This window comes from Balaenoptera musculus, chromosome 1 (assembly GCF_009873245.2).
Source record: "Balaenoptera musculus isolate JJ_BM4_2016_0621 chromosome 1, mBalMus1.pri.v3, whole genome shotgun sequence".
NCBI lineage: Eukaryota > Metazoa > Chordata > Mammalia > Artiodactyla > Balaenopteridae > Balaenoptera > Balaenoptera musculus.
Genome location: NC_045785.1, coordinates 102,135,575 through 102,158,446, shown reverse-complemented (window position 1 = coordinate 102,158,446; position 22,872 = coordinate 102,135,575). Strand labels below are relative to the sequence as shown.

Genomic DNA, 22,872 nt, shown 5'->3' with positions numbered 1-22,872 from the left:
GTGACTAACAGTATCTCTATAAAGTGGCCAAATAGTTGAACTAGATTTTCCCTTTTGTCATAAGACATATAAATTCAGGGCTGTGGGGTCATGTAAGGCAAAGGTATTATGTGCTGGAATACACTGATGATTTGTGAGTGTTTATGTCCTGGCCCAACTGCCACACAGCTAAATATTCGCATGTTAAAATAAGCAAGAATGAACTGCAATAATCAACACATGTAGTATGCCATATTTTAAGTTTAATGAATGAGTGGGTGAAGAGGAAAACAAACATATTCAGAAAAGTAGAATGGTCTCATATATTGATCCTTGAAATTACAATACCTGGATTCTGTTCTCAATATCAGCAATGACTTAATCTATTGAAAGGTTTTTATCATATATGGGAAAATTAGTCCAGTGGCAGGGTATCTCTCAAAAATATGAATATGCTTAATCAAGCCTTGTTGAAGTGTCTTTTAAAATGTAAATGATTACAAATAAATGTTAGCTGTTGCATATCTGAATATATTTATTGTAGCACCATATATAGTATATATTTCCATGTTCTGGACACAAACATTATCCTAAACTTTAAGGGAAGATATTGGTTTTATAATGTGCCAGGAGAATTTGTCCATAGTCAATATGTTGTTTATTTGCACTTAAATATTGCATCAATAATCTGAAAAAGAGAAATAGCCTGATTATGGCTAGAGATTCTGATTAGAGGCTAAGGTTTCTATCATGGACTGCTTTCAACTGTTATATTTTATGGCACAGATTCAGTGGGAATCTGATCTGCTAACATATTTGGGCTGTGAAAACTCCCACACTGTGACAGATGTCAAGTCCAATTAAGTGACTCATGTCCAGGTTTCTGTCCAATAGGATTTCCCATTAAATATCAATTTAGGGAAAAAAATTCCATCCCCCTTCTTAAGCCTTTATCTCTTCCACCATCTCCAGGCTGAATCAATTGGTACCAGGAGAGCCAAGAAGCCACACACTGATCTCTGCCTCTTTGCTCTGGCTCTCCCACCCTCCCGCGTCTTTCTCGGCTTCCCTGTCACTGTTACTCCGGGAGACGTTCACTTTTCACCAACCTTTCTCCAAACATCTCCAAGCCACTGACTATATATATTTTGCTACAAGGTAAAGAAAGGAGGGGGTGGGGGTGGGAGATGTAACCAAGCCTTGAAAGACTTTGAAACTGGAAATATGTGTCTGTTTATACAACATACAAGTAAATGAGGGAAGAGGAAGAGGCAAGCTAAGCCCCGAGTTACAGTATTGTGTTCCTGGGAACTGGGGAGACATCAGCTGAACAAAGCCTTATCTCAAAAAAAAAAAAAAAACTCACTTCTGAGCAAGATCGAATCTCTGCCTTGCACTTCCCAGTTTCTGCTCAGTCGTATTAAGGGAAGGAAAGGCGTTCTACAGGAGCGGAATCTTATCTTAACCATCTTTCTTATTGATTCTTCCGCTATTAGAAAGTGGAGGAATCAGCCCTTTGATGTGATTGTGTTTATCTCTGCATCTCTTTTGTTATTTATAGAGACCTAGAAGAGGAAAAGAGGCACGAGACTTTTCAACACATCGTTTAAAAAAAAAATCAACAACGAATTTCCCGAAATGTTTGAGAACAATTAAAAGGAAAAGCCGTTTTTGATCTATCAACTAAGTGAACAATCATTCATATCGTCCACATCCTGAGATATTATCGTCCCTCGCTGTGGACACCAGCGAGATGACAGCTGCTTTTTCATTTTTGAATGTAATAAATATTTGCTGCTTCTAATATATTTCGGCATTTCTCCCTGCTATTCCCTGGGATTTTAACTCTAAAAGATTGGAGAAAAGATTATCGAAAAGGCTTTTACAAGGTAAGCCTCCTTTAAATGATTTTTTTCCAGCTTGGAACTAAGTTAGATGATTCATATCGCATTTATAGATGTATTTCAGTGAATGGCTGAAAAAACCAAAATGCATACACGACATGCTATTTACGAATATTTTAAAAAGATTTCTGGAGAAGAATTTAACATGCTTCGAGGGCAACCCGGGAACTTTTTATCCGAACTACAACTATGTTGTGGTTTATTGTGATTTTCCATTACTCGCCTATTTATTTATACCCTTTCAAGGCAAAGGTGTAGCTGCAAGTTGTTCTACTTATAAACGTATCCGTGAAAAGCCCACAGGGAGTCACATATATTTCACTTGGAGCATTTGTTTTTATTTTGCCTTAGAGGACTTGTTTTCCTCGCAGGGAAATGAAAGCTGCCTTGGAGCCAGATTCGCTCCTAAGCAAGTGCGGTGCTGGGAGCGGATAGCACAGCCCCCGCTTTTGTCTAGGAGCAAACGCTGCCGCACGTCGCCGACTCGATCTCTCTTCCAGCGAGTATCCCTCCAGCGGCGCACTAGGGGCCCGGGGCTCGCAGCCTGGTCCTCCCTCCCGGTGCCCGCGATCGGTGCGCTTAGCCCCCGCAGGTGCCTCCCCGCCTGCCGGACCCTTTCTCGAAGCCCGAATTTCCTCGAAGCCCCACGGCTGGGAGCGGCCCCCTCCCCGGAGGCGCGCGATCGGGGCTGGTCCTCCAGGCGCCCGGGAGGAGCCGGGCAAGGAGGCCTTTCAAGGATCGCATCCTTAGAGGAAGGCTGAGGACGGGCTAGCTCGGCCTCGGCCGGGCCGCCCGGGGACAGCTGAAGGCTCCCGACCCCGGGCCCCCGAGCACCAAACTTTGCGGGCGGGGATGCAGCTCGGGCCGGGGCAGCAGGCGCGGCGCCCGCCTCCCCCCGGCCCTTCCCTTCCCTCCCCTCCCCAGCCTCTCCTTCCGCAGCCACCCGGCCGCCGACCTATTCCCGGGAGGTGGTCGGCAGACTGCGGGCGCATTGTCTTATCCCACGTCGCCGTGTCCCTAGGTCCCCGATGTGTGTGGCTGTCTGCGTGACAGATGGTGCTTCGGGAGCCTGCGAGGGCATGAGAGTCCATTTGCTGTTGAAAGGAGCCTCCACGTTTGTTTAGTCATCTATTATTTCGGAGAAGCGCGAGGCGTACGGGGAAGCCTTCCCGCTCCGGGACGCCTGCTCTCCGTCCGCGCTCGGGGCTGGGTTCCTCTGGAGTCCCGGCCGCCCCGCGCCCCAGACCCGCGCGCGGCCCGCGGGCGCCCAGTTCTCCGGCGGCTTCGCCCCAGGCTCTCGGGGCGGGAAGCGCGCTCCGCGTCTCCCCGCCCCCCCCCCGCAAACCCCAGATGGATTCGTCGTTCGCATTCATTCGTTTGTCAGGGTCGGAGAAGAAGTAAGGGAGGCGGAATGGCCGAGTTGTATTTAGCCGAAGGAGGCACGAAACCCAGGAGCGGCCTCGCAGGCCTGCGGTCGTTCCCCGGAGCAGGCCCGCAGGCCGGTGTGGGTCTCCCGCAGGCCTCGGTGTCAGGCCCAGGATGCGGCCTGGGCCGAGGCGAGGCCTCGCTGGCTCCTGAGCCGGGCGGTGGCGCGGGGCTCGGCTCTCGGGCCTGCCCGCCTCGGCGCGCTCCCTCCCCGCGGGGTCCGCTCCTCGGAGCTCGCCGGCCTGCCGTGGGGAGGCGGCCCGGGCCGCGCGGAGGCCCGGCAGGCTAGGCCCTCGCCCGCTCTCGCTCCTATCCAAAGAAGACCCCCATTCCTTTTATTGATCGCTTTTCTGACTCCCCCTCAGCCTCCAAAATGATGCTGAGTCCAGACCAAGCCGCCGACTCGGACCACCCCAGTTCGGCGCCCTCGGACCCGGAGTCGCTGGGTGGCGCGGACGCCAAGGTGCTGGGCAGCGTGTCGGACCTGGAGCCGGTGGAGGAGGCCGAAGGCGACGGCAAGGGCGGCAGCCGGGCCGCGCTCTACCCGCACCCGCAGCAGCTGAGCCGCGAGGAGAAGCGCCGCCGCCGGCGCGCCACGGCCAAGTACCGCTCGGCCCACGCCACCCGCGAGCGCATCCGCGTGGAGGCCTTCAACCTGGCCTTCGCCGAGCTCCGCAAACTGCTGCCCACGCTGCCCCCGGACAAGAAGCTGTCCAAGATCGAGATCCTGCGCCTGGCCATCTGCTACATCTCCTATCTCAACCACGTCCTGGACGTGTAGGGCCGGGGTCGCGGCGCGGGGCCGCCTGGCCGGGAGTGGGTAAAACGCGGCCAACCCGGGCGGTCGCCGCGGCGATGGAGGAGGAGACGGTGGCCCAGCGGGACGGCCGCCGCCACGGCCTTGGACCGGGTAGGAGGCTCGCACCGTGTTCTCTCCTGTCGGCAGGGCGACTCTGGAAGGTTTCCGACTCCAGAAGGGTGGGGTTGTCTGGCGAGCCCTGGGGCTTGTAGGGAGTATTTTCCAGGCAAGGCGAACCTCCTGGAGGCACCGAGACGAGTGGCCTCCAGGCCTCCCCTCCACGTGTTAGGATCCCTTTAGGGGTTGTTGCTTTAGCTCACTAGAGACTGAGTTCTCCTACATTCATCTCCCACAGATCTTCATGTTTTGAAAGAATGAGGGCAGAAGCTCAGGGTCTGGGCTTCTAACTTTAGACTATCTGGATTTTTTCTAACTGACAAATCACCAAACATCATGAGGGGAGGGGAGGGAATCTCCTCCAGGGCAGAGATTAAAGACACAGAAAGGTGGAACAGGAAACTTTCTGATCCGTTGTGAAAAGAAAGATTATATTAGAATCCAAGTAAAACAGACAAGCCTAGAAGATATGGTAAGGTTAAAAACATGCATTGAGAACAAACAGATATTGTGGGAAGATTTGAGTTTGGTGAGATTTTTAACCCCAAGGTCTGACGCTAATGTAGACAGGAAAATCCATATTTAAATGGAAATATCTGATTGCTTTTTCAGGCGAAGTGCCCCTTTATATATCCAAAAACATCTATTTGTGACCTTAAACATGTGGACCCATAGGTGCAGTTAGAAAAGACAACCTATTTTTATTTATGTTAGAAGGAGTAGAGTATTTTTTTCAAGACACTTATTTTTCAGAGTGGTGATAATTTTACTTTGGACACTCTGTGCCAATTTATTTATAGTCAAGTGTTTACACTTTCTCCTGTGGAATAATTATGTCTAACTTTTTACGTGTTTGTTGAGATTATACTGTGGTCTTTCTTTTTGCTCTAATTATATTGCACTTGTATAACAAATTTCCCACATCTCCCTGTTTCTAAACATATTTTATATATTAAGATGTTTGTTCCTGAAAGGTTCTTTTGTTGTGACATCAGCAACACTAGCACTTCACTGTTATAGTTTTTTAAAAAAGTCAGTGTTGTTATCCTTATCTGTAGTTATGTCTGAAAAGTACTTTGCAAACCGTTTATAAGGAGAGTAGCTTCTTTGTGTGTGTGTGATGTTTGTGTGTGGGATGATTTTAGGAAATTAAGTTATTTTCCTAAAAAAAAAAAAAAAAGAATTCAGAACTACTTTCCTCTGTGACAACCAAAAAGAAAAGTCTATAACCTGAAAATGTTTCATGTTCTCAGCTGTGAAACTCTTAAAACAAGGAGTGTATTTTAGAGACAAGGGAAAAAAAAAAAAAACACATCTGCTATCCAAAGAATTTAGTCTTTTTCAGGGTTTTTTTGTGTCTCTGTTGCTTTATATAATGCAATATTTTGTAGTGAAAATAGATATAATCTGGTTTCTATCTGACGAGTTTTTCATATCTCATGAATGGTGCGCTGTTTTGCATATAAATAAAGGTATCAAATAAAGTCATCTCCTTTATTTTAAGCATACTGTCTAAAAATAATGAACATACTGGCTAAGCATGAAATATCTTAATGGACTCAATTCTTCAGAAAGGAACTAAAATTAAAAACAACAACAACAAAACCAAATCTTAACATGTATTGAGATATTTGATGCTCTTCCTAAAGTTGGATACTGATCAATCTATAAATAGATGCCCCACATATGATGGTGACATAAATCATGTTTCTCTCAATGAAGAAAAAACATTATCATTGTTTATATAAAAACATTGCTTGAATCATAGATTCTTTTGCTTTAAAAGCAAATTTAGTAACTAACCCAATCTCTTCAAATTAGAGTTGGGAAACTGGGGTCCAAAGAGTTTATATGCCCTGCACTAAGTCACATGGCTACTTAATGAAAATGAGAAGACCCCGAGATGATGACTCTTAAGTCCTCATGGCACTTATTAAGAACAAGGTGCATTTCACTATTGTACTATAGCACTCAGACATCTAATCAGGACATAGATTTAGGACATGATATCTGCAAGCAAGAAAAAATAACTAAACCCTGGACCAACCTGGAGATATGAAGAATGTTATCTACAAAAGCCCATACTTAATATAAAAATGTGGAATACTCTGTCTATAAGCAGAAGACACGAATAACTTAAAGACTATATATATGTGTATATGTACACACACATAATATAGAATATTATCAACTATGAGTCTATATCACACCAAATCTCTGGTTGCAAAGCAAAAAATGCAATTATGTGGTTGCTTGGTTTTATAGCTATAAAATATCTGGGATTCTGAGCATTTTTCACTTTTTCTTGTAGTCAGGTTCACAGATACCTGATCAGGGAGACTTCATTCTCTTCTTCAGCTGAGGAGAGCACTTCCTAGGACATGAAAAATGACGGTGGCTTCTTTGGCCTTGTATCTGGACCAAGTTGTGGTCCCTGCAGCAGTGGTTAGTTGCTCAGCCTGCACACACACAGAACCTTTGGACTGAGTGTTTGCAGGTCTCCCTTCCCACCTCAAGGAGTGTGGTGAGGTAGCTACTCCCCGTCCTAATAGCACTTCTCTGTTGTAGGACAGAAAAATCGGCCCTGCTCCTTTGCCAAGGAAACGAAGTCAACTTCTAGCCTCCCTTTCCTGGTTTATGAGCCCAACTTCCAACTGACCAACACGGCCCTCCCTCTGACACCTAGGAGGAGCCTATTAACTCCCCTCTCTAGACCAGGTCCCTTGCCCTTGGAGTTGGACGTAGGGCAGACATGGACAAAGGGCAACATCCCTTCCCAGGTACACAGCCCACGTGATCTCAGGAGAGGATCTTTGCAATGTCACTTCAAATTCGAGGCTTGTGAGCACCCCCCAAAAAGAAGGGCAACACTGTGGCCCTCTGCTGGACCAGAGGCTGACTGGCCTAGCACGTGGCAGGGACTGAGTACTCCACCACACATAAGGGAGTAGAGTCTTCTCCGAATAATGATGATGGTGATCACTCAGTCTTACATTCAACAGATACTTATTGAGGACCTACTGTGTACCAGGCATTGTTCTAGGTGCTAAGAAATAGAGCAACAAGTGAGACAAAGTCTACTGGAGAAGAGCAGTACCCTGACGACCATAAATAATAGTTAACTTCAGGTATTGCTCAAGGCTATGAAGAAAAATAAAGCAAGGTAAGGAAATAGAGAATGGCAGCTGAGGGTGCTGGTGGAGGGTATTATTTTAGCTAGAGCTGTCAGGAAAGGCCTCTCTGAGGAGGAAACCTCTGAGTAGAGACCTAGCTCTGCCTAACCAGCAGCCTCCACAGTTGCTGCCCCTCGTGCCCTTTCTTCTAGCATCCTGTTAACCTGACCTGTGCTCAGGCCACCAACGCAGCTCCTGGGGATCCCTCACCATTCCCCACGGGCGGCAGCCTCATCCTTCAGCCCCAGCTTGCTCCCTCTGTAGGCAGAGCTGGGACCACAGTTCCTCCAGCTGCTCTTCTCCCCTTCTTCTCTCTGTCCCCACTGCTCAGCAGCTCACCAGGGCATCGCTGCTCCCCAGAAAATGCAGCCCCACCTGGCCCAGCCGACAAGGACACCTGGGCTGCATATTTCTATGCCCAAATGTCCCCTCACTTCTGCCACTGTTTGGAGACGTCCAGAGAAAAGGGGCAAACGTTCTGGGTAAAAAAAACCCCAAACAACCAAAAAAGAACACAAAAAAACCCTTCGCTTGCATGGGGAGGAGAACGGAAGAAGCAGCAGCAGAGGGCGTGGGTGGCGGGATGCAACGGGAAAGGAAGAGCAGCCTGAGGTCAGGGGAAATGGGTACGGAAAGAAATGAGGCTGGTGGAGGTGGAGGACTGGGGCTGGGAATGCCTGCTTCCCATATGGACCCTGTTCTTGGGGCTTCCTCCAGTGGCCCTGCCCCTCGAACAAGCAGCACCTGATGCTGTGATGAGGTTAGTAGACAGAGCCGACCTCTGTTAACACTGGGATTTATCCAGTTCCCATCACTGCTGTCTGTTTCTGGATGCCTGTCTTCCTCCCATGGAGGTTCAGGGCAGCAGGAGTTCAGGGGGTGGGGACAGCTAATGTGAACGTGTGTACAGCTGATACGCTTTTTCTGGGCTTAGAAGGGCTATCTCATTTAGTACTGGTAGTGGTAGAAATATTAATAGCTAACATGTATTGAGTGTATACTGGGTGCTTACCGAGTTAAGTGCTTTGCAGGCATGATCTCATTTAACTCACAACAACCCAATGCAGTAGGTACTTTTGTCTCCATTTAACATATGAGGAACTTGAGGCTTAGAGAAATGAAATAACTTGCCCAGGGTCACAGAGTCATGTTTGTCAGTTCATCAAAACCCCTGCCCTTACCCATCATACTCCATGGCTTTCCTTTGCCAGAGGGACGGCTGGGCCATGCACATACCCCACCCTTAGCTCCTGCACCCCATCTCTCCACCCACGTGATCAGGGGAAGCTTCAGATCAGACATACCAAAGGAGTGCAGGATCTGCAGTGCACGCACCAGCCACCCAACCAAGGGGACACGTGGAGGCTAAGATTGGGCCTCTGTTCCGCTTGCCGGGTCAAGCGTGTGCCCTGACTTGGGGTTAAACTCTTGGGAAGACACTGCAGGCTAGTGGCAGTCCTGAATCAGCCCCTCCTGCGGGAGTCTGGCGCTGACACTGTCCATGGTGCTACTCTTCACCACCACATGGGTGAGCCTGGCTCTTCAGCCTGCCCCATCCACACCCCTCTGCCCATCAGGGCCCAGCCTCACACTACACTTCATTCCTTGCCTGGACATTTTTCTTGACTCTTCAATGCCTATACAAAAATAAAACTCCGATTCTTTCTCTGGGCGCAGAAATCTTTCACAACCTTGTTTCAGATCGTCTCGAGCATCACCTTCAGCCGCTCTCCCTGAAGTTAAATGTTCCTGCCAAGTTCAGATTTCCGCACTTCCCTGGAGACGCCTGTCCTTTATAACCTCCACTGGTTTTCCCTCTGCCTAGAAGGCTCTCCTCCAACTTTATTTTTGCCCAGAAAATTCCAATGATGCCATTGTCACCCAACTCAAGTGTAACCACTTTACAAAACTTTCCTCAATTTCTTTGGGCAGAGTGAGCTGCTCTGCTCTCTGAATCCCAGGTACAATCGTCATTATGCCAGAATTTATCTTTCTCCCATCCCTGTGTTTGAGACCTAAAACTCTGGGGCCAGGTTCAGACCCTGGCTCCAACTTACTCGAAATGTATGATGTTGAACATGTGACTGTATTTCCTTCCTTGTCAAATGTGTGGGATGGGACAATGCATGCACCTTTCTCAAACGCTGCTGTGAGGTTTCCATGGGATAAGGCAGAGTGTTTCCAGAGTAGGAAGAACATAGTAAGCGCTTGATAAATGTGAACGATTATTATTAACTTTGTATTTATAGTATGCGTAGGAAGCTGTATGAGAGAAGCTAAAAATAATAATATGTTAATAATTCATTTATGTATTCATGATTTGTGGCCTCTACCAACTGTATTCATCTGCATATGACACATTATTAACTCTACAGAAAGTCAGACAGTAATAATCCCTGTCCTATAAAACAGAAAACATCATAGGTAAGTAAATAGTAATCCATGGAATAAACCATAAACATACACATCTAAAGTTATGTACAGGTCTGAGAATCCCACTCCACTCCATGTGGGAGGCCTGGCCAATGCCTTTTCTTTTATCATCTTGGTTTTTCCCATCGCACTGAATGCTGTGAACTCTGGATCTCCTACTAACTAGCTGTGGCCTTGAAAAATTACTTAATTCTGTGCCTCAGTTTTCTCACCTGTAAAATGGGGGGGGGGTGATAGTAGTACCTACCCTGTAGCTTTATTAGGAGGATTAATTAAGTTAATTCACATAAAGCACTTAGAACATATCCAGTGCACCTTCAGATCTCAATAGCATTTTCTGTATTGGCTCTTGTGGCAGATAACTTTTTCAAAAGTTAAATAGTTAAATTATTTTTGAGGTAATGAAGAGAGAAATTGTTGAAATTTCCTAATGAATTTTGCTAAGTATTTCTGGGTCAGAAGGGAGGTTCCTCATCTCCTTGCTAATCATTCCAGAAAGATACCAAGAAAAGGGAAGAGTTCATAATGCCATTTGCAGCATCGTGGATGGACCTAGAGATTATCATACTAAGTGAAGTCAGACAGAGAAAGACAAATACCATATGACATCACTTATATGTGGAATCTAAAGAAACGATACAAATGAACTTATTTACACAACAGAAATAGACTCACAGACAGAAAACAAACTTACGGTTACCAAAGGGGAAAGGGGGTCGGGGAGGGAGGGATAAATTAGAAGTTTGGGATTAGCAGATACACACTACTATATATAAAATAAACAGCAAGGACCTACTGCATAGCACAGAGAACTATATTCAATATCTTATAATAACCTAAAATGGAAAAGAATATGAAAAAGAATAAAAAATATATATATAAATCTGAATCATTTTGCTGTACACCTGGAACTAACACAACATCGTAAATCAGCTATACTTCAATTTAAAGAAAAAAAAAGAAAGAAAGAGTAGGGAAGATTTCATGAGCTTCTTGAATCACAGGAAAAGTGGTAAGATTTGGTGGATGGAGGAGAAGGGGCGGCCTCCTTAGGATCACCTGGAATCAGGATGGGAGAAGTAGGAGGAGAAGGATATGGGGGTCTGCCTGCCTGAGAGGGTCAGACTGATGGAAGGGCCAGAGAGGAAAGAAAATCCTCCAGAGCTGATTCTGTGGAGCCATATGAGGGCTGGGGATTATCCCCTGAGCAGCGGGAGGTGAGCCGCACTGGAGGGGGAGGTGAGGACGAGGCGGGGAGGTTACCTTAGTTCAGGTGTGAGTCAAGTGGGGCCTGGTGAGTAAAACTCAATCTGCATGAACTTTCTGAGCAACTACATTTAAAAAACAAAACAAAATAAACAAACAAACAAAAAACACTCTTATGGATGCTTTAAGAACATCTACCAAAGCTAAGGGGATAGTACACTGGTTTCTAATGTAACTGACATTTCTTTGTACACTTACCCATGCTTCCTCATTACCACTTTGGGCGATTTGAAGCAAATCCCAAATATCACACCATTTCATTCATAAGTACATCAGTAAGTATCTCTAAAAGTTAAGGGACTCTTTTTCTTTTGTTATTTTAACAAAACTGAAATGCCATTATTACAGTGAAACAAATTAATAGTCTTTCCTGAATACTGTCAGTGAGCACCTACATTTTTGAGGGGAATTTCACAGCTGGTCTAACCCATGTTTCCTGATTATCTTTTTCCGCCAGCCAGTTGGATTGTCGCTCTGGTAGTCTTCCTTCTATTTTAAAAATCCATCCCCTGTCCTCCTTAACTTTGGCATGTTCTCTTACTCACATATCGGACAAGAGTGCCCCTCTGGCCACCCTCCCCCTGCCCCATCATGGATGGACGTAACTGGCCACTTCGGCACAGAAGGCCATTCCATACTCACGGCTGCTGGGTGGGCCGTGCTGGGGTAGGTGGTAGCTGGCCAGCTACAGCTCAGGGTGACGGAGAAGGGATCGCTAGCACACGACAGAGTGGACACAGGGCCAGAGCACAACTTAGGCCGATTTTAAAGATGTAAAAACCAACACTCTGAGGGGTTAAGTGACTCACCCAGTCTCACACCCTCTCAGCGGCAGAACCACCTAGAAGCCTTTGACACCAATCCCGCGCTCGTTCTACACACCGACCTCACGCTGTCTGCCCTGGCGTGTGGTTAGTAGCCCGGTGACTAATAACAATATCAGCCAAAACAACTGCAAACACTTAGCACTCACCCTACGCCAGGCACTTCCCATTAACTCACTTAATCCTCCGACAGCTCAGTGAGACAGGGGCTCTTATTATCCCTAAGTTACAGACAAGACACCAGGACACAGAGAAGTCAAGTAACGTGCCCAAGGTCATGCTGCTAGTAAGGACTTGCATGGGAAAATAAAGCTGAAGGGCAGTAAAATTCAAAAGCTTATACTTTGAAAAGAAGGAAAAAATACAAAAGTTTCTCTTTTGTGAAAATCATATGATAAAAAACTACAGAAATTGAAAGAGCAAATTTTCTCTTTTAAGCAGCCTGGGCCCTGGACTAGACATTGGCCCCCTGGGCTTGTCCTCTCCTGCTGAGACACCTCAGTGTCACAAAGAAGAGGTGACAAGGCGTAAATGCAGGGCGCGTTCTGAGCGTGGCTGTAGAGGACTGGGGACTGACAGCGCCACATCTTATTGGTCTGCATCAAGCCTCAGGACAAGCCAGAACGAGTCACTCTAGCGGGACCATCCTGACAGCACTTTAGACTTCGGAAAAGGTTCAGAAAAGCCTAGTGGTTAGTGTCCTGGCCCGATTCTAAATAAATGGAAAAAAGAAATGAGTGTTCTCACTAGGGAGGCTGGGGGTGGGCACTGAACACTTACACAAAGAAAGTGAGCCCATCCAGGAATGGAACGTCTACTGCGTCGTGGGTGTGACAGACGCCAGTGGTCTAGGGCTGTCGCACCTACGTATCTCAACTCCCCTGTCCCTCTGTTTCGGAACTTAGCTATCAGGACCCCCAGCGGCAGCCACTTTGTTTTAGTGTCTTGTGGTGTGAGCGGGAGGAGATATTACTTACTACAATAGCTAATGATTAATTTTTTAAAACTAATGATTTTTAGTGGTTGGAACCTCAGGCGGGCTTTGATGTTCTTGGTCTGTGGGCCGAATGCGGCGATTGGCTGAGCTGCAGGCCGCGCTGCTGCCCCTGTGCTGTCGCATTTGCATGTGGGCCCGGGTTTGTCTTTGGCTGCTTGCGCGGTTTGGGATGAGACCCTCGCGTCCCAGGGGAGGGGGGCAGGTGTTGCTCCAGTCGAGCGAATGGAACCAAATTACAGGCCCGTCTGTCACCTCCTCTGGGAGAAGGTGGAGGGAGGGAGAGGACGGGTGATGGGAGGGAGGGAGGGAGGGAGGAAGGGGGAGGCGGGGGAGGGGAGAGGACACTCTGCTTGCCTCCTGAGGAGCCCGGCCAGCGCGAGACGCAGGGGATGTGGAGCGGGGTGACACTGCCACCCTGGGGACGCGGCGTGGGCCTGCGACCCCAGGCTCTTCGCTGATCCGCCGCGCTCTGCGGCCACTTAGGCCGCGTCTACGCGGCTCCGGCCAACACTCAGGCTGGAACTGGTTTTCACTAAATTGACTGATATATTTTCTGACTGCACTGATTTGGGGGCTGAGTCTCTATTCCACCAAATCTCCTGAAAAGAGACACACACACTCTCTCTCTCTCTAATTAAGCCACACCAATTTGCACGTGTAGACACAGATGCACCTCCGTGATTGTAGCCCTGGGTGGGCACAGCTACTGCACCTCTGCAGGGATTTGTCCTTCAGTGAGAGAGCGAGAGAGGGGGCGGTGGTAGAGAGAGATAATGCTGATTCTATCCTGGTGATGTCCTGCAGCTTCATTAACATTTGGAAGTTACTTTGAGGCCGCCAGAGATAAGCAGAGATAATGTGAACACTTTGCTGTCTGGGGCAGCCTCTAGAGATTCCTTCTCCTGAAGGCCCCAGTGTGGCAGAGCAATGTTTTTCTAAGCTACCTGAGAAAAATGCAAACAGATGATGTGGGCCTTTCATGAAACACCATGAACAGGAATAATAAAGTGCCATCATTTTGCTTTCTCTCATAGAGTGGTACCAAGAATATAAGAGAGAATGAGGGGAGCGGGGGAAACCTCAAACCAGATAGAGTGGTTCTAATAAGAAACAAGTTCTTGTCAAATTCTCCAGACTTGTGTGGAGAAAACCATGTTTCACATGTCTTACCCTTTCTTCTCCCTGCCTCTGGGGTGGGAAAAGTCAAAGCAATTGTCAGCTCCCACTAGCTCTTTCAATGAGAAAAGAACTGAGGCATAGAGTGATGACGTACTGCAGGCCCAAGAAGAGACACATTTCTTCCCCTTTTCTTCAACAATGAAATGATTGACAGAGATAATTCCCTGAGAGGAGAAAAGAATTGCTCGCAGATAATGGGCTGTGCTCAGGTTGTGGCTGGTAAGACCCTGTCCATCCGATGTCAGGTGATGACTGAAAAGTAAAAAATTAATTCCATTATCCAGCTGTTGTTGCTGCGGGGTGCCAAACTGCCCAGATGTTTGGAAACATCTGCGTATTTGACAGCATGTTTGCACCATACATCCAGATGCTTGCTATTGTGTAGACAAAGCCCGAACCTAGATGTGGAGAAGGAAAATAACTAACTGGGAAGAGGGAGGCCAAGAGATGGGGGAAGAAAAGGAGAAATTAAAGGGAAAAAAATGTGAAAAGAGGTAAAAGGGAAAACAAGTGAATATTCAAAAAGAGAACAACTTTCTGTTTCCTGATAGCCCACCTCCTGGCCTCACTCTTACCTGGCTTCCTGAGAAGCATTTCTGCTTGTCCACGTCTGGGTGAGGGAAAAGGGGACAAAAGGATGACCTGGAAGACACCCAGGAGACTAGAGGAGCCTGTGCCCAGACATTAGGCTCTCCCTGGGTGGGTGGCTGTGTGTCTGAAAAGAGGTGCAACTACCAAGTGAAAAAGGGATGAATGTATTGGGAGAAGGTGTTCTCACACACAGGAATGAAAAGGCAAAATTCCCGTCAAGGATGCCCTCATCAAGCAAAGCATTGAAACGTCCCGATTAGTCAACTCTGTTTCCAGTTATCAATCAGGATGATGAGCTTGGTATAGACAGAACCAGTGATGGTGTAACGGAAGGAAAAGGGTAATTGACTGGGGGAAGGTTGCGCGGTTGGGTGACAGATTTAGAGGAGGGGACGTGATGTGATTGAGGTGATGGTGGGAGTGTTAGGCTTTCAGAACAGCTCACAAAGCCTCCTGTAATTCCCAAGCTGTCTGTTATCTATGAAATGCAAATCAGGAGGGGAGTGACATCATGTCGGATTCTGGCCACAGGGAGTAATTATTTAGACATTAAAGGCTACTGAAGGGAGTGGTTGACAATATTAATGATGTCCAGATGGACAGAGTGTGATGCTAAAATTATTTTCTAGTACAAAGGACAGGGGAATTTTTATCAGGTTTTCTCTTCTATTGGACGATCTGTATCTCTTCGAGGTATGCCCCTCAAAGAGGTGGTGACACTAGGAGACGGCCTCTGGAAGCAAAGCACAGTGGGTTTTGCAGAAGGGGCCAGCCTCCAGCTCCTTGGAGGAAAGGCACAGTTAACACGTGAAAACATTCACATAATAATTATGATTACAAAAGGAGGAAATAATCTCAAGGTGGTGTATGTAACAGGCTACTGTTTGGAAACCCTTCTCTTTGACCACTTGCCCACCCCACCCAGGCTTTCTTACCCAAATGCAGCAGTGTGCAGCAACTTCTTGTCTTCGTGGCCCTCTCTCCTCCCCTCCCCCTGCAATATAAACACTAATCCAGAAGCCTTGGCCGTTAGTACCGGTATCGACTGTATAAGCACAGGTAATGATATTGTCAGTTGTTGATAAACATGAAGAGAAGTGCAGTCTGGCCAAGCCCACAGTGTGAACAAAAAAAAGGAGGAAGCCACATCCTGGGATCCAAATTGGGAAAGATTAAAGAAAGGTTAAAGAAAATCAGCTTCAAGAAGAAGATTAAGAGGCAAAATATGCTGATCTGAACTGTAGATCTAACAATGCTGCCTGGAGTTCTACTCTCTTCCCAGAGCAGGAAGTGAGATTTGAGTGGGAATCCACCAGGCTTTCAAACCTGCCGCTCATCTTTCTGACCCATGCCAGACTGAATGGTGCAGCCAGAAGAAACCAAAATGTGTCTCCAATATATGTGGCGTTCCTGCATAAAATTAAAGGGATCGGGGCACAAGTGATGCTTTAGCCTCTTACATTTGAAAGTCATTAAATGGGTAAAGAGGAGGATTCAGAAAGTGAATAGATAACTGCAAAGATGGTTTCAAAGATTCCCCTCTGGTAATTCTTTTTGTCTTAGGTTATATACCACTAGAGATACATAGTCATATTTATTGTATTTTAAAATTATTTGAAATAGTTTCTTTCTGTATGCTAACACCACCAACTGGATTTATAGTTGGGAATCATTTATTTCCTTTTACTTTCAATTTTCCAGAATTGCTCCTTTAAATTTAATTTTGTTTTAGAATTATGCTGACTATTTACATGTTTCAAAAACCATATCTATAGAATTAGGTGTATATATATATATATATATATTTAAATAAATTTATTTATTTTATTTATTTATTTTTGGCTGCGTTGGGTCTTCGTTGCTGCGCGCGGGTTTTCTCTAGTTGCGGCGAGCGGGGACTAGTCTTCGTTGCGGTGCGTGGGCTTCTCATTTCAGTGGCTTCTCTTGTTGCTGAGCACAGGCTCTAGGCACGCAGGCTTCAGTAGTTGTGGCATGTGGGCTCAGTAGTTGTGGCTTGCGGGCTCTAGAGCGCAAGCTCAGTAGTTGTGGCACAATGGGTCCAGTTGCTCTGTGGCATATGGGATCTTCCCGGACCAGGGATAGAACCCACGTCTCCTGCATTGGCAGGTGGATTCTTAACCACTGTACCACCAGGGAAGCCCAGAATTAGGTATATTTAAAGAATCAACTTTATATTCCCAGCATCGCCTCCACTATATTTCCTCCCTCTCCCTACAGAAAACTTGTTTTTATGGTTTATCCTTCTCTTTTTTATATAAGAAAAAAATATATATATAAGCAAAATATGGATAGAGAGATATCATATCTTTCAATTTCTTAAACAGTGGCATGTTATATGTACTTCTTTTCATATTGTGTTTTCATTTATTATATCCTGGAAATCACTCCATAAGAACATGTAGACATAGTCACATGTCTTTAAAAAATATTTTAAAGGTGTAATGGAAAGATAATAAACTACAAATATTTAAAGTGTAAAATTTTATCCATTTTGACATGTGTGTACACCACAACCAAGACAACAAACACATCTACTTCTCCCAGAAATTTCCTTGTGCCTCTTTATAATTCATTCCTCCATCCACCCTTGTCCCCAATTTCCAATTTTTCTGTCACTATAGATCCAATTTCATCTTCTAGAATTTTACATAAATGTAATCATATCATCTGTATTCCTTTTTCACTGGCTTCCTTCACTCTGCACAATAATTTTAAGATTCATCCATGTTGTTGCATGTATCAGTAGTTTGTTCCTTTTTATTGCTGAGTAGTGTTCCATTAAATGGATATACCACAATATTTACTCATTCACCTACTTGTGGATATTTGGGTTATCTTCAGGTTGGAGCTATTCCACATAAAGCTGCTATGAACATTCATGTGCCAGTATTTGTGTGAACACATTTTGTGGATTTCTTCAAAAGTTAAACATAAACTTATATTACAACCTAATCATTCCACTCCTAGGTATTTCCTTTTTTGTAGCCACACTATACTCTGTTGTGTAGAGGTACCAGTTCCCTATTGATGAACATTAGGGTTGTTTTTAGTCTTTTACTATTATAAATAGCACTGCAATATATAATCTTGAGCATCTGTCCTTGGTATTTTTGCCAGTGTATGTGAAGGGCAGATGCCTGGAAGTGGGAATTCTACCCAAGTTTTTCCAGTGGAGGAGGGGCTAGTAAGCAGATAAATCATTTAGTTATATGCATTCTCATAGTGATTGGATTCTGGAAACTTATCAGAGTAGAATCCAAACGTGAACCAAAAGTATCTGAAATTACAGTCCATTCCAACATTCTCCTAGGGCAAATAAGGACAAGATCAAAGAGAGATTCACGCTAAATTCAAAGTTCCAATAGGTTAAAAGCACAAGGATGGAAAAAGGTATACTATGCAAACAGTAATAATAAGAAATCTGATGTGGTTATATTAATAACAGACAAAGTAGAATTTAAGACAAGAAGTATTACCAAAGGTAAAGAGGGTACTTCATACGATAAGGTCAATTTACCAAGAAGACATGATCCTAAATGTGCATCCTCCTAATAACAGAATTTCTCCTTAATCGTATACTAAATTTCCATATGCAGTTGAATATTGCTGGATTTTATAAGATCTTTTTCCATTGTTCTGTCTATTCATGGACAAATACCATCTTGTTTTCATTATGGTTTACAAAGCTTTGTAAGGTTCTTTTAATACCTGGTAGATCTCGGCCCTCAACCCAGCCCCACTGCTCTTCTTCTCAGAGTTTTTCTAGCTATTCTTGTTTGTTTTTTGTTTTCTGAATGGACTTTATAATCAACTTATCTAGCCCAGAAAAAAAAGGTCCGATAGTATTTTTATTGTATTACATTAAATTTGTAAACTAATTTAGGAAGAGAAGACCTTTTTTTATGTTGAATCTTCCTACTCAAGAAAGTGTATTTTAGAATTAGCCTATGACCCAACAATCCCACTACTGGGCATATACCCAGAGAAAACCATGATTCGAAGAGACACATGCACCCCAATGTTCATTGCAGCACTATTTACAATAGCCAGGTCATGGAAGCAACCTAAATGCCCATTGATAGACGAATGGATAAAGAAGAAGTGGTACATATATACAATGGAATATTACTCAGCCATAAAAAGGAACGGAATTGGGTCATTTGTAGAGACATGGGTGGATCTAGAGACTGTTATACAGAGTGAAGTAAGTCAGAAAGAGAAAAACAAATGTCGTATATTAATGCATGTATGTGGAACCTAGAAAAATGGTACAGATGAACCAGTTTGCAGGGCAGAAATAGAGACACAGATGTAGAGAACAAACGTATGGTCACCAAGGGGGGAAAGCAGTGGGGGCAGGGTGGTGTGATGAACTGGGAGATTGGGATTGACATGTATACACTAATATGTATAAAATAGATAACTAATAAGAACCTGCTGTATAGAAAAATAAATAAAATAAAATTCAAAAATTCAAAAAAAAATATAACACAGACCACAAATATGAGCCACATATGTAATTTTAAATTCGCTAGTAGCCATATTAAAAAATATAAAGTAAACAGATGGAATTAAAAAAAAAAAGAAAGTGTATTTTTTCATTGATTCAAATCTCTTTTGTTTATTGATCATTAACTTATAGAATAAAGCTATAGACAAATTATGGCAGGCTTAATAATACTTACAAAACAGATGTTATCAACCTTGGAAATGCAAAAGAAAAAGCACAGCTGATTGTACTTGCAGGAGAGAAGGGGAGGTGGAAAGAAGTGTAGGGCTTTTACTATCCTTAACTTACAGATTAAGAAATCAGAGTTGATAAAACAAGAAAGAGGGGTTTACATATTTTTGCTGAAGTTAGAGAAATTTAAAAATAGTTATTTTACTATGTTGTGGGAACGAAGAAGGGCAGAGAAAGGTGTGTAAAGTATTGCCCACCTTAAATGGAGTTAACAGGGAATGTCTAACTGATAATCCGATGATTTAGAGGTATGGAAGGAACCACCGTAAGAATTAAGAACAATTACCATTAAAAGTGGTTGCCTCTGGAAAGCAGACTTGGGCAGAGGGGCAAAGGCTTGTGGCATTTCATTTTTGGACCATTTACTTCCGTAACTATTTGCTTAGGTAAATTTTTTTTTAAATTTTTTATTTATTATTTATTTATTATTTTTATTTTTGGCTGTGTTGGGTCTTCGTTTCTGTGCGAGGGCTTTCTCCAGTTGCGGCAAGCGGGGGCCACTCTTCATCGCGGTGCGCGGGCCTCTCACTATCGTGGCCTCTCTTGTTGCGGAGCACAGGCTCCAGACGCGCAGGCTCAGTAGTTGTGGCTCACGGGCCCGGTTGCTCTGCGGCATGTGGGATCTTCCCAGACCAGGGCTCGAACCCGTGTCCCCTGCATTGGCAGGCAGATTCTCAACCACTGCACCACCAGGGAAGCCCCTGCTTAGGTAAATTTTTAAAACTAATATTAATGTAACACAAATTAAAAGATAGCTTTATATTGATCGACTGTAAATAAAATATTGTGATTTATGAACATTTCCCTAAGTAGGAGAAAGTAGTTGAGTCAATAGTAATTAGACTTCTGCCTGGATATTAGCAGACAATAGCCAGTTAAAGATCAGCTTCACACTTCTGATATAATAGCCTTGGGGGAGTCAGACCATGGGAATATGGTTATGTAATGGACGGTTTCGGAAAGTAGGACACCCTTAAAGATCTGGGCCCTGTTCTCAAACTTGGGTTGTTAACACTTAGGTTGCCTTCTTTACATCAGTTGGACACCTATAGATCCAGCCTTATTTTGGAGGTTTTCCTCCTGACCAGCAGAGATGGGAAGTTACTCACCAATTCATGTGAGATAATCCCCAACCCTAGGGGGAGCATGCCAGGACCAGGGGTGGGGAAATAAGAACTAGATGATAGCTATCTTTCTGTCTTTCCCATCTGATCCCTGTGCCCCAAGAGGGACTTCTTTTCTGTTTATCAAGTTCCAGGAGTTGATTTGATTCCTCATGCATACTAGGGAAAAACAAGTAGGCTGTAAATTACTGAAGTGAGATTGCTGAGTTCAGTCTACAATCACAGGCAGTAATTTGGGAAAGTAAATGATGGAGTAAAAGATCAAGGCTCCCTCAGTCAGGGCTTTGAAAAGCCCCAGGCTCAACCACACAACCAGCCCCTACATCCTTCCATGACTCTGCAGCCAAGCTTCTCCCCTCTCCCAGCTGCTCCCCTCTGGCCGAGGGTTACTCTTTTATGTCTTTTATTTTTACCTTTTAGTGCTGTCCATTTATTCATTTATTAGATAAAAATATGTGGACTGGTGGGGAGAGAGTGGGAGCCAGGGAACACAAGACAGAGTATGTAGTGCTATCTGTCTCCAGTCTTATATCATTTCCCCCCTTCTTTCCCAGGTCACATCTCAAGTGTTGACTTTACCATGAGAAGTATGATTATTAGCAGACTGTATTCTCAAGGCTGCTGCCCACCACATCGTCTTTCTGTGGTGAGCCTACAAGGCCAAGGGAATTATGATCTGAAAGAGTCCTTGGTGATCATGGAATAAAAGCAATGAAAGCTGGAGAGCACTGCAGGACAACCCTCTACCAAGAACAGAGAAAAACTTGGCAATGACAAGCCCCCTCGTAGTCTCCAACCTCTTACCTCTGGGCCTCACGGAGCACCTTAGGTGTTAGCTTTCCAGGAAAGTTGTCCACCAAAGCCTAATTAAATAAAACAGAATGATAATTTCCTATGGAGTTTGTTCAAAGCCAAAGTTATATGATGGTACATTTTGCATGTCCAGCCCGACCATGGTGGGAGAGTGTAGACAGGGTCAGCACAAGGACAGTCAAGTCCCAAATCCTTCATTCCCAAATCCTGTGTGATGGAAAACACCCCATCTTACGTGACTTTCCTGATACTTTTCATTGGCGATTATCACATACTTACGCTAGGAAAATAAAGTGTTTGTAAACATTAGCCTGGAACAGAGAAGCTGATGGTCTGGGCATTGACACAGTTACTAAGGACAAGGTGACCCAAGGTGACTCAGATATGGGCAGGAATGAAGAAGAGAAAAAGAATTGACAAGAGAAAGGGAGGGAAAAGGCCAGCAGGAATGAAGGAAAAGTAGGGGAGTTTTGTGTCTGGGAAGGAGTTGTGACAGAATATGAGTTGGGGAACATGTTTTCCTTTGCCCCAAGGCCCACCCTCTCTTGTCCATCACAAGCTCAAAGGACTGGGCTCCCCTCAAAGCCACATGCAGGAGGGATCCCATTCCCTCTCTCACTGGGTGCATAGTTAGAGGTCTCCTCTCTCTAACCCTCTCCTTCACCTGACTTGGGACAATGCATAGAGTTGGAGCCTGTGCTCAGCTCATTATTGGTGAGGGATGGAGCTGCACTTATAAACTACCTCCATTTTCTGGTGTCTCTCAGGCAGCTTGGCCCCTGAGGCTGTGGAGACAGTTAATCTTCAATCAGTCTCCACTCAGATAAAGTCCACGTCCTCTCTGAAGAGCAGACATTTTCTCTGGACCACTGATACCAGATGTCTCTGGTGCCTGGAAGCCCAGCTTGGCTGCCCTGACTCGGATAAGCTTCCCTTGGCCTACTGCCCTCGCACGCCTTCTCCATCGAATTCAACTCCAACAGCCTTTCTTGCAGTTCTGTTTTGCAGGCTGGGTCTGCCTCACCCACATAGTTTCTATCACTGGTTGCCAACATCCCCTGTATTCAACAATTCAAACATTTTTTTGGACTTCAGGTTCATTCTCTAGTTGAAAGAAGTCTGATAACACAATTTACTAACACAAACATAGGGCAAAAGCGGGTAGGGTGGAAATATAAATTAAACCCTATGGGATCCCAAGAGAAAAGGTGATTAATTACAACTAAGTGAATCAGGAAATGCTTCATGGACATTGTATATGCACCGGGCCTCAGTGGGCAGGTTGCAACAGGCAGAATGGAAAAATGCATTCCAAGGGGGAGTAATGCCATAGGACAAGGACAAAGCTGAAAAAGTTCAGGGTCCATGGAGTTCTGATCATTGAGGGTCTTGAATGCTGTGCTCAGAAATTTGAACTTCTTTCTGTAAACCGTGGGGAACCAAGTGAAAGTTTCTAAGTAGAGGAATGACATTATCAAATCTGACA

At 44.9% G+C, this 22,872-nt stretch overlaps 1 protein-coding gene across 1 annotated transcript; it reads left to right on the top strand.

Annotated features, from left to right (window-relative positions):
• The first annotated feature begins 241 nt into the window (after positions 1 to 241).
• Positions 242 to 5,667, top strand: NHLH2 (nescient helix-loop-helix 2). The gene is made up of 2 exons (XM_036832263.1): positions 242 to 1,868; positions 3,674 to 5,667. The coding sequence occupies exon 2, from the start codon at positions 3,682 to 3,684 to the stop codon at positions 4,087 to 4,089; it is 408 nt and encodes a 135-aa protein (XP_036688158.1). The 5' UTR covers positions 242 to 1,868; positions 3,674 to 3,681; the 3' UTR covers positions 4,090 to 5,667.
• Positions 5,668 to 22,872: the final 17,205 nt, after the last annotated feature.

Coding starts and splice junctions, on each gene's coding strand:
- NHLH2 (XM_036832263.1), top strand. CDS start 3,682: ATGATGCTGAGTCCAGACCAAGCCGCCGACTCGGACCACCCCAGTTCG.